The sequence below is a fragment of the Mirounga angustirostris genome, unplaced genomic scaffold, assembly GCF_029215605.1.
Source record: "Mirounga angustirostris isolate CCGP_5_RB_7025 unplaced genomic scaffold, mMirAng1.0.hap1 SCAF_4, whole genome shotgun sequence".
NCBI lineage: Eukaryota > Metazoa > Chordata > Mammalia > Carnivora > Phocidae > Mirounga > Mirounga angustirostris.
Window position 1 is genome coordinate 109,804,772 of NW_026991712.1, and position 13,283 is coordinate 109,818,054.

The 13,283-nt window shown below is 33.5% G+C and overlaps 1 protein-coding gene across 6 annotated transcripts in view; it reads right to left on the reverse strand.

Moving 5' to 3' along the window:
- The window catches only part of PTBP2 (polypyrimidine tract binding protein 2), a 94,340-nt gene that overhangs the window by 33,566 nt on the left and 47,491 nt on the right, over positions 1 to 13,283 (reverse strand). For all 6 annotated transcript variants that reach the window (XM_045897138.3, XM_045897137.3, XM_045897136.3 and 3 more), the window contains 4 exons: positions 8,705 to 8,877; positions 7,647 to 7,790; positions 1,980 to 2,144; positions 1,778 to 1,888 (listed from right to left, as the gene is read on the reverse strand). In XM_045897138.3, the coding sequence (XP_045753094.2) occupies positions 1,778 to 1,888; positions 1,980 to 2,144; positions 7,647 to 7,790; positions 8,705 to 8,877 (593 nt within the window). The remainder of the gene's footprint in view (positions 1 to 1,777; positions 1,889 to 1,979; positions 2,145 to 7,646; positions 7,791 to 8,704; positions 8,878 to 13,283) is intronic.

Here is a 13,283-nt window from a genome sequence, read left to right on the forward strand (position 1 = left end):
TACTCTCTTGGAATTACAATTAATTGTACATCTTTGTAGAAAAGACCTGAGTGAGTGTATATGACATTAACAAATGCCTGATGCTTATTATCTGTACACGGAAGATTGGCTAAATGAAAACTTCAAATACCTGATAACATTATTAAAGCATAATCTTTTAGATTACTATAGATTACTTCAGATAAAACACACATATAAACTACTTTCCCTATTGAATTATAGCCCAAATGCAGTGTAATTCCAAATCAAATTCCATTTCATTGGTCTTTTACCAAATACTCATCCCTCTGCATCAGAAGGGATGACAAAAAATATTCCACATTAAGAAAAACATGCACTATATTTAAATATGTTGTGAAGGTACAAAAAAAAAAAAAAAAAGCCATAAAGATCATGGCTTCTAGGTTGTCTGCTACTGATCAAACCTCATACCACATGGATTTTGGCTACTCTTTAAATACAAAGTATCTCCAAAGTTGGAGGGCTGGGGCACGTAAAGAGAAATTATTTTTGGAAAAAAGAATTCCAAGTGTTAATGTATGCCTGAAAAGGAAAATATAATAAGATTAGGTCATGTAACTTAAGAACCAGTGAGTTACAACATACTGGAGAAAAACAGGCTGAAAATATGTCTACCTCACATATAGTGTGTACTACGATCAGTAATTTTTTTACCTCTAAATATTAGCCTCCCCTTGTAACACAGGAAAAATTCCTGTTCTGTTTACAACATAAAATATCAGGAAAAAATGAGATAACAGCACTTGCTAAACCATTTCAATTATGCCAATATTAACAGTACAGACTTTGTGCTACCTGAAGCTATTTTTGCTCCCCAAATGAGATTCTGAGGATAGAAACACAATGAAACAATCAAAAATGGTCTAGGTTCCATATAATCTATCTTAATCTAGAGGAAGCACTGAAGTACTACACCATAATTAGTTTGAAAGTAAGAGTAAAAGGGAGAAAAAGAGGTAAGTCAGAAGGTAAAGGAAGATAAGACAGTTGATGTAATGGTTTAATAATGAATATTTAAGGGTTTAACAACAGAATAATCATCACAATGAGATAATATGACACAAGAAGTTAAAAAGCTAGAGCAAAGTGGATTTAAATACTATACACGAACAGAAGATTAAGGCATTTAGAAGCAAAGATACAGTTTGCAGTTTTCAAGGGTAGCCATGATGTGGGAACATATTTTACTTCTTTTAATAGTTTCTTACCCTCCATATATAACAATAAAAAATATAAAGGATGTAAATAAAAAGTAGACTAGGAACCTATTCACAAAAGCTGCCTTTAAAAACAAATCTTTAAAAAGAATATTAAATATACTGTAGTCTTAAATAAACTGAGAACCTATAATAACATCTGAGCCACATGTGTGATGATACACTTTAGCCAAACTGTCTTGATAGCGAAATTAATTACTCTGAAACTCCCACTGAAAAACATTTAAGATCTTTACTGGTGTGCATGCTCCATCCTCAAGAGCTTAAAACTTTGGACCTAAGTCAAAAAAATATGCAAAATAACAGAAGTCTGTATTATAGATAACTACACATACAACTATCCTTAAAAAGAAATACTTCTTTACCACAAATTTAAGCTTTCCTAATAGTATCTAAATGACACCAATTTGTGCCATCTATAATGCTACACGGTACTGCCAAGTTATGTCAGTATTAATAACATTAGCTACATATATGCATGTATATCTATCTGCCACTGAAAAATATCGCTATCTCAAAAAAAAAAGCTCCAGACTTACTAGTTTTGCTTGTTGAGCATTTACTGGATCACCATACTGGAGAAGAGCTTGAAACTGGTTATTTTTTGTAAATGTGATTATCTTCAATACAGCACCAAACTTAGAAAATATCTGTTAAAACATTAAAATCAAAGTATTATTTATCTGCTGTATCATTATTTCTCCAGTTTATGGGTAAACATGAAAATTAAGTTAAACTTACTTGGTGAAGAACATCAAGTGTTACAGGGTAGTACATATTGTCAATAATTATTCTAAGCACTGGACTCTGGGCTGGAGTCACTGCACTCTCACTAACTGTGGTGCCACTAAGAGGAGTATTTGCTGTCTGGACAGCTGTCACAGCTTGAAGAACTGCTTGAGCACGCTGAAAATTGACAGATAAACACTTTAGAAACACACTCAGTATTTTCACTCTACTCTGCTGCACGTTACACTATTAGCTCATTTCTTTTCTAGAACACATACAGATTAAACAAAATTTAACACTCACTCAATAAATGCTTTCTGAGCACCTGCCAAGAGCCAGTTTTTATCTGTTTATAATTGAAGTATTCTACTAGTATTTACTTCAAAACAATTATCTAGGGTTTGGGAACTATATTGAACAAGCAAAGATAGGCAAAGTAATTTATTTTCAAAAGAACAAAATATAGGGATGCCTGGGTGGCTCAGTCGGTTAAACGTCTGCCTTCAGCTCAGGTCATATGATCCCAGGGTCCTGGGATCGAGTCCCACATCAGGCTCCCTGCTCAGCGAGAGTCTGCTTCTCCCACCCTGCCTCCGCTCCCCTGCTTTGTGCTCTCTCTGACAAATAAATAAAATCTTAAAACAAAACAAAACAAAACAAAATATAGTTTGGCAGATTCACATAATCAGAAAATGTTTTAAACAGAAACTTTTAGAGAACAATAAAACTTCAACCTAATATTAGTCACTCCATAAAAAAGGCACATGGTAAACCTCAGCAAGATTACTAGATTACTTCTAATACAATCTTAAAGGAGGAATACTCAGGATACATATTAAGTCCTTTTTCATTACTAGCATAACTTCTAAGATACTGCTAATTAAACCAGGAGAGATCCACTACTATTGAGACACAATTTCTGAGTTTTTTTTTAAATTTCTGAGATTTTAAAATGTGAAAAAAAATACACAATAGAATATTACTACTGTGATAGGTTCATTGATAAGGAAATAATTTTTCTACCTATCTGGAGTCAAAAAACCTACATAAAGGCAAATAACTATTAAGTAACAATGACAAATACTGTTACATTGCTTTAGAGTTTGAAAAAGCTATATTGGCAGATGAATAGGAATATTAACTGAACACCATGATAAATGAAAAGGAAGGAGAACATAAAAGAATTAGGCCAACACTTATGAGAATAAACAAAAATAGTGCTCCCTCTAGCAGCACATTTGCTATGGTGATAATCATTCTGCAATATAGAAGTGTATCAAATCAACACATTATATACCTTAAATTACACAATATATCGATTATATCTCAATAAATCTGGAAACAAAAAAGAAATAGTTCACTGAAATGTCACATAACCAGGAGATCACAGAGTTTGGAATTCAAAGAGACCACATGCCCATCTGGTTAAACCTCATTGTTTAAATGCTAATGAAATAATATGACCTACAAATTTATATATTGGCTAAAGTGACTCAAAGTATTTTAAGCAGTATACTGCAATATTACTTCCTTCATGAATAAAGCATGTCCTTGGATATATTTATGTTATTACAAGCAAAGAAATATCACAAATTAGGAAAACACTAACATCTCCTCTTTCAAATAATGGAATGTCTTTTTAAAGGAATCACATGATCATGATATATTATCCAAATGGTACAGTTAAGTTTCCTCTGCAACCCTATCACTCTATCTGCTTTCCCCTACCCATTCCTCACCAATATTATTGTGGGTATCCCTTCCAGAGATACCATCTACACATGAGCATATATGTATCTAGTCTACATAAGCACATAGGTATATGTCTACTCCATACCTTCTTCCCCAATATTATTCACTTTTCTCCATCTTCTCTTTTTAGCTTAATAATTAGGTTCTCCATTATCATTAACAATAACTTTCTAAATTTTTTTAATTGATGAAACAGAGTTGGCTTGCCAATCTAGGTTTTAATTAAACTTAGAGAACCATTACATATACATATAAATGGACACAAATCAGAAGTGTATAAGCTCAATAAAACATTACAAATTGGACAGATCTATGAAATGACTAGACAAAAATAGAACATTATCAAAACCCTAATTGCATCACATAGTATGTGTTCTACTTTGGCCTGGCATTTTTTGGTGTTTTTTTCTTTTGTTTTGTCTTCTTTCAATAAATGTTACTTTTATGATGTGCATCCATGTTTTGCAGGTACCAGCAGCTTGGTCATTTTTTTGTATTCTAACAAATTCCAACGAATGAATATGCCACAACATATTCTACTGCTGCTGAACATCTGGATCATTTCCAGCTTTGGACTATTATGCATTAGTGTTCCATGAGCTTTCTCATACATATCTTTTGATGCACATATAATGTGTTTTTCTCAGGTATGTAACTAGGAGTAGATTTACTAAGTCAAAGAATATGTATATGCTCAGCTTCAATACATATTTCAAGTTTTTTAAACATGATTCTATGAATTTACATTCCCATACGTATATATGAAAGTTCTAGCTTCTCTACCTTGTTACCAACACTTGGCATCACTCATCTCATCAATCTGATGGTACATGGTAGTATCTCACTGTGATTTTAATTTGTGTTGAGGTTTCTTAGTGCAAACCTAATCCACTCTGTGGATCAAAAGATAGCTTTCTGGAGGGAACTAAGGTGAGACGTGAAGATGTGTAGCAACTGGCCATGTGAAGTGTTGGTTGGAAAAGTGGTACAAGGGCAGGCAGGCCATAATATTCCAGGCAAAAGTAACATCACAGAAACACAGTGGCCCCAAAATATTGGAAATAAGAGAAAGCATGCCAGGTTTACAATTACTTTTGGGTAGAAGCATAGGCAAATATATAGCCAATAAAACAGAAATAGTAGCCACCTTTTCTGAGGGCCTTTATTGTGAACATGAAAAGGATCTGATGCAGATTTGTATGATGGGAAGGGGAGAGAAGGGAAGAGGAGGGAGAGGTACTAGGGAGAAAGAATTCAAGAGGGGAAAGTAAAAAATAGATCAGTACGAGCTATTATAACAATATAGCCAAGAGGTGATTGTGTGTGTATGAGCTGTTCAAGTAACAAGAAAGATGATGAAAACTAGGCAGATATTATAAGAGTAAATTGAAAAGAGTTGGTAACTTCATGAAAGATCATGGAAGAATTCATGGTTGACTCATATTCATTTGCCTCTCCTATTATGAATGCCCATGAAAATGCCTATAAATGAGGTGATGGGGATGAAAGTACATTCTCATGATGAGCACTGAGTAATGTATAAAATTGCCGAATCACTATACTGTACACCTGAAACTAGTATAACACCATTATGTTAACTATACTGGAATTAAAATTAAAAACTTGATAAAGGGGAGCCTGGGTGGCTCAGTCGTTAAGCATCTGCCTTCGGCTCAGGTCATGATCCCAGAGTCCTGGGATCAAGCCCAGCATCGGGCTCCCTGCTCTGCAGGAGGCCTGCTTCTCCCACTCCCGCTCCCCCCTGCTTGTGTTCCTGCTCTCGCTATCTCTCTGTGTCAAATATATAAATAAAATCTTTTTAAAAAATTAATTAAAAATGCCCAAAAATGAATACAAAATGGAATAAACCCAAATACTGAATAGAGAGAATGTTGTTAGCTGAGAATACTTTCATCAAATTTCTGGAATACAGAAAAGGAACAGAAACAAATGACACAGAAGACATAGCAAACAGGGTTTGCACTGACAGCCACGTGAATCAGAGAAACTGGGAGAGTCACAGAGGGCAGAGGGGGGATATAAAAGGGTTAACGGAAAGTCTGCCTAATGAACAGTTAAACTCCTCTTCCTCCCCTCCCCCATCATCTCCTCTCCCTTAACCATTAAAAAACAAAAACAACAAAATGCTCCCTTCAAAGAAACAGGAATTCTAAAGGGAGTTTTATTGGCCCAGACCTTTTTGGTATTTGGGGGATCCCAGCTTAGTATCCAAACTCATTACTTAATCTAGAGGAAAGCATACCATTCCAACAAGTAAAACCTAATTCTGAAATATGAAAGACTACTGGGGGAGGAGGGACAGAAAGATGGATACAAGATAAACATAACAGCTAACATTGAAGGAAATGAGATAATTTACATATAGTGAAGTATTTTTTTAAATACTGTTAATTAGGGGCACCTGGGTGGTTCAGTGGGTTAAGCGTCTGCCTTCAGCTCAGGTCATGATCTCGGGGGTCCTGGGATCAAGCTCCTGTTGGGCTCCCTGCTCAGCGGGGAGCCTGCTTCCTCCTCCCCTCCCCATGCTTTCTCCCGCTCTCTAATAAATAAATAAAATCTTTAAAAAAAAAAAAAAGGTATGGTTTTAAAAATAAAGTACTATTAATTAGTATACTGAAAGAATTGTGAAATCATAAAACACGACCAATTTTAACAAAAAAAGATGACCAGAAAAGATTAAAGGGTTTCTGAAAACTAAAAATATGGCTGCAAAACCAGGTGTTTTTCAACAGAAGCAACTTTGCATTGATTGTTCCCTATATCTGGAATAATAGTAAGTGCATTTATTTCCTAACCCTATTTAAGATTATCCAGACCAGAGTAAGTGCATTTATTTCCTAACCCTATTTAAGATTATAAAGATGCCTTATCTTTATCCTTTTCATGTTCCTTGCATTGGAAGCTTTTAAAATGAGAATGCCTTCATGAATTACTTTACTAAAAATACTAATATATAAAACAAAATTGAAATATACCATTTTAAATTCTAAGTAAAATGAATATAGAATATTTTCTTTTGGTATATTTCCAATGATAAATTTTTAGAAGTACAATTTCTGGTTCAAAATTAATGAAAATTATTACCAAATTAAAACAAACAAAAAACCCCAGAATATTTAGCCTTCAAACAGAAGTTTTAAATGCTTATTTATAAACTATCAAAATGATCTTGAAAGGTCACTTTTTATGATGGTTAAAATCTATGAAGAATTATTAGTCTGTTACATTTTCAGTAAGACAAAGAGTCTGATATAGTTTAGATTTTACTGAAACAGAAAAGATGTAATTAGCTAAAAACTATATTAAAAGAGCTAAAGTTTTTAGACCATTCCTGCATTGCTATGTATTTAGGTATAAACCCATTCTTACATTATTTTTTAGAATATATTTTTAAATAATTAGTATCTTCTACATCACATTTTAAAAAAATAAATCCACATATTCATATATTCTCAATTCTTACATTCCCCAAGTAAAACCATTAATACATCTTCAATAAAAATCTTTCCAGGAGAAACCTAAGGCCTATAAAAAGTCAGATAACTAAAGGCATTAAAATCATACCTTAAAAGTCTAAGCAGCAGAGTTCTACAGTTTATGCGAACAGTGAGCCCAATCTCATAAACAAGTTTCTACACAAAAATCTGAACTTGCAACATGGAAATGAACATTCTGACCAGAACCTTAACGCTCTGAAAGAATATTATTTAACTAATTCATCAAGTACCTATTTAAAACATGAAAACAGACTGCACATACTTTTTGTAAATTAACATAATATTTAATATTTAGGGATATACCGCAAGGAAATATCTTAAAAACAAGAAAATGCCCATAGTTACATCTTTCTGTTAATAAGTTTGAGATTAGTATGTCCATTTTGTTTATGTACCTACACATACTCACTTGGTTTAACGTATTATCTGTTTTTAGTTCTTTGTGATTGGAGTACTGGATATAAATTGGTTGGTTACGGAGATGAGGTGTCACAGCAGAATAGTAATTAACCATAGTAATAGCTGCTTCCTCTGTTGCTAGTTCCAAAAATGCCTGAAAATTTAAATAGCAAAAATTGGAATACTATGAATTATATTCAGGTAAACTTCAATATCTGTGTAATCTATTCAGCTAATGAGAAAAATCAGTCTCTAGAGTAACCTTTCCAGTTACATGTAGACACTCAAGTAAGTTATCCTTACTTATCCTTCCATACACCACAAATGTAGTCCAACAAAAGCTAGAGAAAATAAAATCTAAACATTTTTCAATATCCGAATTTTACCATTCTGATACTAGAGAACATGAGAGATCTCAAAATCATTTTTAAAGCAGTATAACTCAAAAGAGACAAAGAAAAAAATTAAAAGTTAAATATCAGATTATTAGTGATATTAATTATATTTATTTATATTTCATTAATGTCACTAAATTCTTCTAAATGGTATCATTAGAAATTTTAAAACAAAGTTTTACTTTAATATGCCTTGGTCTTTCTGCCACAGGTACCATTTATTCAATGAAGAATACCTAGGATTAGTGACTATTTTCTTCTAATGCTATCAAATAAATATTTCCATTGGATACGTTTAAAGGATAAGATGCTGATAGTGCCCCCACTGTTTTCTGATATTACAAAGAGTAGAGCCACAATAAAAGAAATCCTTCATTTGTATTCATTTGTATTTCTGTATTTTCCACAATCCAAAATCTAACAATCCAATCTATAACAATCCAAAAGTGAATTCAAAAGGCAAAATTGAAAACTACAGTGACGTATTCATTTTGGCTCCTTAGCATTAGTTTCTCAAACAGCATCACCAGGAAAAGCCAGAGTAAGACTTCTGTTATGTTCTTTTAAAAAAGTTAGGACCTACTATCGTCTATCCTTTTATTAGAAGTCAGCTAATTCAGGCATACTGGGTAGTTTGGGGCTTAACATTTTATAGGTCCTGAAAGAAGCATACCTGATTTTTCCCTTTCAGCATAAGGATGTTGGTCACCTTACCAAAAGGTAAGCCTAAAGCAATAACTTCAGTTTCTGTCACTTCACCAGGTAATTTTCGAATATGAAGTACACGAGAAGGAGCACCATCCATTTTATCTTCTCCTTTAAATTTTTTGCTATCATTACCATTGGCTGAAAGACATTAAAAAAGTCTTTATTATTTTTCCTGATTTGTGTAAAAAAAAAAAAACAACAAAACACAAAACAAAGTTTAAAAAAGAACTTAAAAACATAGCTGAGTACACCTGAATAACTCCTAAAAATTTGAAAGCCGGGCTTCCAAAGGAATAGAGAAAATCATGTTCACCAATTGCTATTAGATAAAATTACATTATCAATTAAGATAACTATTAGATAAATGTTTCTGAATAGTATATGTAAAGAGTAATAAATAAGCAAAAACACATTAAAATACAATTTCATAAAGAAATTGTCCAGTGCTAAAGAACACAATTATCTTACAATTTAATAATTTTATTACAGACTAACAGAAATACAAAAAGAAAGTGAAACTTTTGACTCGGCAAAAATTAAGGAGATTTTAATTTTACCTGGGAAATTATAAATGGTTCAATTTGGAAAATATCATACTCAAAAGTGGGAGCAAAGAAGGCAATTCTGTAAAAATAATTATGCAGACAATCCACATTATGGCTTACTTACAATGAGCCTCTCCTAACTTACTCATACCACCACTTAATCTACCTATTTTGTCACTATCAACATCTATATACTATAAAACACTCATGGACTTGATTAACTTATTCTAGTACTCTGACCTTTAAACTGATATACTTCAATCAACAAATTAGTTACCTGCCTTGATTCCAAAGCCTCACCAAAAATAAAAGTCCTACTAAAGACACAATAAAATAGGTTATGTTTTATGTAAAATTGTTTGAAGAACTTGCAATCTATCCACTATTCCGTATCAGTGGTTCCAAATGGTCTAAGGACTAAAGGATATTTCTGAAACAAACTAAAACGAAGGATACTTAATAAGCTGAGAAATATACATGTATACTCCACTTGTATGTAGCTTTAGGTACTTCATAGTACTCTCCAAATCAACACTATCCATAAACATTGTATGTGTGTGTGTTGTATGTGTGTATATATTCAACAATATCTATAAAATTCTAAGATCAATTTGATCTCTAAGTGTCTTTAAAATTCATTCACACATTGATTCTTTAAGAGTTACTGAGTATTGGAGCACCTGGGTGGCTCAGTCAGTTAAGCATCCGACTCTTGATTTTGGCTCAGGTCATGATCTCAGGATCATGAGATCCTGCCCCGTGTCGGGCTCTGCAATGGGCATGGAGCCTGCTTAAGATCCTCTCTCTCCCTCTATCTGTGCCCTTCCCAACCACTTGGGTGTGCAGCTCTCCCTAAAAATAAATAATAGTAATCGAAAATTTGCTGAGTATCAAGAATGTGTCTGGCACTATTTGAGGCTCTGGGGGTACAGCAGTGAACAAGATAATCAATAAGATCCCCAATGCTCTCTTACAGTCTATTGGGAGAGGTGACTAAATAGTACACTACACTATAGGAGGATCTCAAAAACAAATATCACATTATATACAACTGCTAACAAAAGATCTGTACTTTTCTCCCAAAGACCATGTAACATCAAAACTTACATTCTCTTCATACTCTGATACTCCCTCAGTTGGTGAATAGTTTTAGAAGAGGTGGCTACTAAATATTCATATTTCAGTGCTAAATATTATGGAAGTTTTCATTTTATATGAGAATATAAGAACATGAAATAAGGAAATTAGGACTTTTTAGTCATATGACTAAGCATACTTTCATATATAAAAACACTCCATCCCTGGAAAAGAAAAAGGACACAAGAAAATGTATAGCCCTTAGCTTATGAAACACATAGGCCATTTATTAGCCTAACAGAGAAGTAAGGAAGACTGGGTCTCTCTGGGTTATACATCTGTGATTCTTCAGAAGACAAAGTACAATAATTTGGACTTCTTTCCATGATCTGTTCCCTTCCATTCCCCAGGTAAACCCACAAACTATTGATTTGTGAATGTAAAACCAGTAATAATTAAAATGATTTCGAAGAACTAAGGCAACAACAACGTAGTAATGCTTTTATTTATGCATATAGGTTGTACATAAATTGCAGAAATCTTTAATCACATCATTTTCCATATGTTATTCAGCCTTCTTAAAGCCTTTTGCTTAAGATGTTCTTCTCAAATTCAAAACAAATAATATGTTAAAAAAAAAAAATGTAAAAACTATTTCTATCTGAAAACTTCTCTTCCAAACTCAAAAGTGGCTTTCTACCTCAATTCTATAGTGAACATCTTCACCTTTGATCAGTCTCTTTTTTCCTTGACTGACATTTGCTCTTTACTGGTCATTACCTGCAGTTTTCACATGAACAGTCTCATTAATTTGTTAATTTGTTAAATCCATTCATGGTCAAAATACTGTGAGCCCTCTCATCCTTACCAAATCTCTCTGTTCTCACAACACCCTTAACAATTCATAACTAGTTTTTTTACTTCCCTGATTCATTTGAAGCTGCTTCGAACCCTCTGCTTATGTACTCATTCCCAAAAATAGTTGGAGTTCCTCAAGCTGTTTTGGCCCCAAAGTCCTAGCTTTACTTGCTCATGTGAACACTCCAGCACTTGGGTCTCAAAAACCACCTTATTTAATTTGTAAATCTATTATTTTAGTCCCACTCATTCACCAATATTCTAATTCTATACTTCCAACTGTGTATCAACCTGAAGTACATTTCAAAACTTTATACTTCTACTTGTTTATACAGCAGAAACTAACAAAATATAAGTACATGTTCAATCTCTTAAGTCTTTCACACTCAAGCATTTATAAAAAGCACTGGTAGCATCCTTTATCAAATGTGAAACTGAGAAGAAAAGCAGTTTCAATTCCAAGCAGTTTTAAGTTAGACTTCAGGGCAAAGCATAATGTTATAGAAGCTGTTGGCTTTAGAAAAATAAAAAATAAAAAGAATCTGAGTTATGAAAAATGAATGTCTGTACACTTTTACTTTCCTATCTGGGAAAACAGAAATTCCAAAAAAGGGTTAACCAGAAATGCAGGCATATACAGAAAGATACTTCTGTTATTCTGCTAACTGTTTAGTCAAGATCAACAGCCACCACACAAAAAATCTTAGGTTTATTGTAAAAACTGGCTGTCACTGTATTTTTAAGAAGCTGCACAGCCTACTTGCCAAAAGTACCTTACGCATGAGCTAGAAAAAATAGAAGCCTAGACTAAACTAGAAGTCTCATGTGCTGGAATACTCTCAAAGCATTATAACAAAACAAAATGACATTATATAAAAATGTCTTCACGTTAAAGTTGAAATGAATATCCCAAAGAGTTCTGAGTAACATATATCAGAATCTATGGAATGATTTCAGTGCTTTCACATAAAGCAAAATGTCACACTTTCAGCAATAATAAATCCTGCTATTATGGAATAACAATTAGCAGCACTGGCAGAAATACATATACCTAACTTAAAGTAATATTCCATATACATAGTTATAAAGAAATGAATTTTACAATTGTCAAAAATTTTACAACTGTCAAGGCTCCTTCCCACTGACAAACAGTTACAACCTCTTTTCAATAAAATCCAATCACAATACTAGCTGGAGCTAGCCGGTTTTTTCTGAAATGTTTCACTTTTATTTCTGAAGGAACTAACGCATTACAAATTAAACTTAATGCACTGACTTAGTAAATACTTACCTGAGACTAAGGTTCTAATGACATTAACTTTTCGCACTTCTAAAATTATTTTTTCTATGTCACAAAAACCAGGTATATGTTTAGAAAGTAAGTCTGGACAGATAAGGGAAAGACCAATGAGATAATAGGCTTTTAGAAACCAAATTCTACAATAAAGTGAATTTGTGGAAACATTCTGGAAAGCTGGAATTAAGAATGAAATCCTGTTCTGGATCTGATAACCATAAAAGTTTCTTTATAACATGGTCTGTAAAAGTACCTTTTCAGACACCTGGATGATAATGGCATATCTGTCCAGGCAAGTAAAATCAATAGTCCTTAAAGTTCTTTTTTCCCTATTTGCTCTTATATGCAACAATATTCAAATTGGACACTGTGAGAACATAAACAGACTTTCATCATTAAGGGAAAAAAAAAATCTTAAAACTCAGCATTTCCGAAATTTTGTCTGGTCCCAGGAATTTGATAGGGATCAAACCATTCTGAATACCTACGAACTCAACAGGAGATCGAAGAGAAGAATAGCAGCAACTCTCTGAACAGAAAAGCGACCACTTTCTGGAAGGTAGGACATGGGAGAGAAGTGAATCCGAGGCGATATACGGGAAAACAGATCGCGAGCGGGGGGGAGGGGGGGCCTCCATCACCCGGATAACGGCAAGTGATATAGAGCCGCAGAGCACAAAATCGGAACTTTTAGAAGTTGGCTCTGTTGAGGGACATCTCTCCAGTGGCTAAGCAGAGGGTGGAACCCTCACTGGGACAGTGTGATC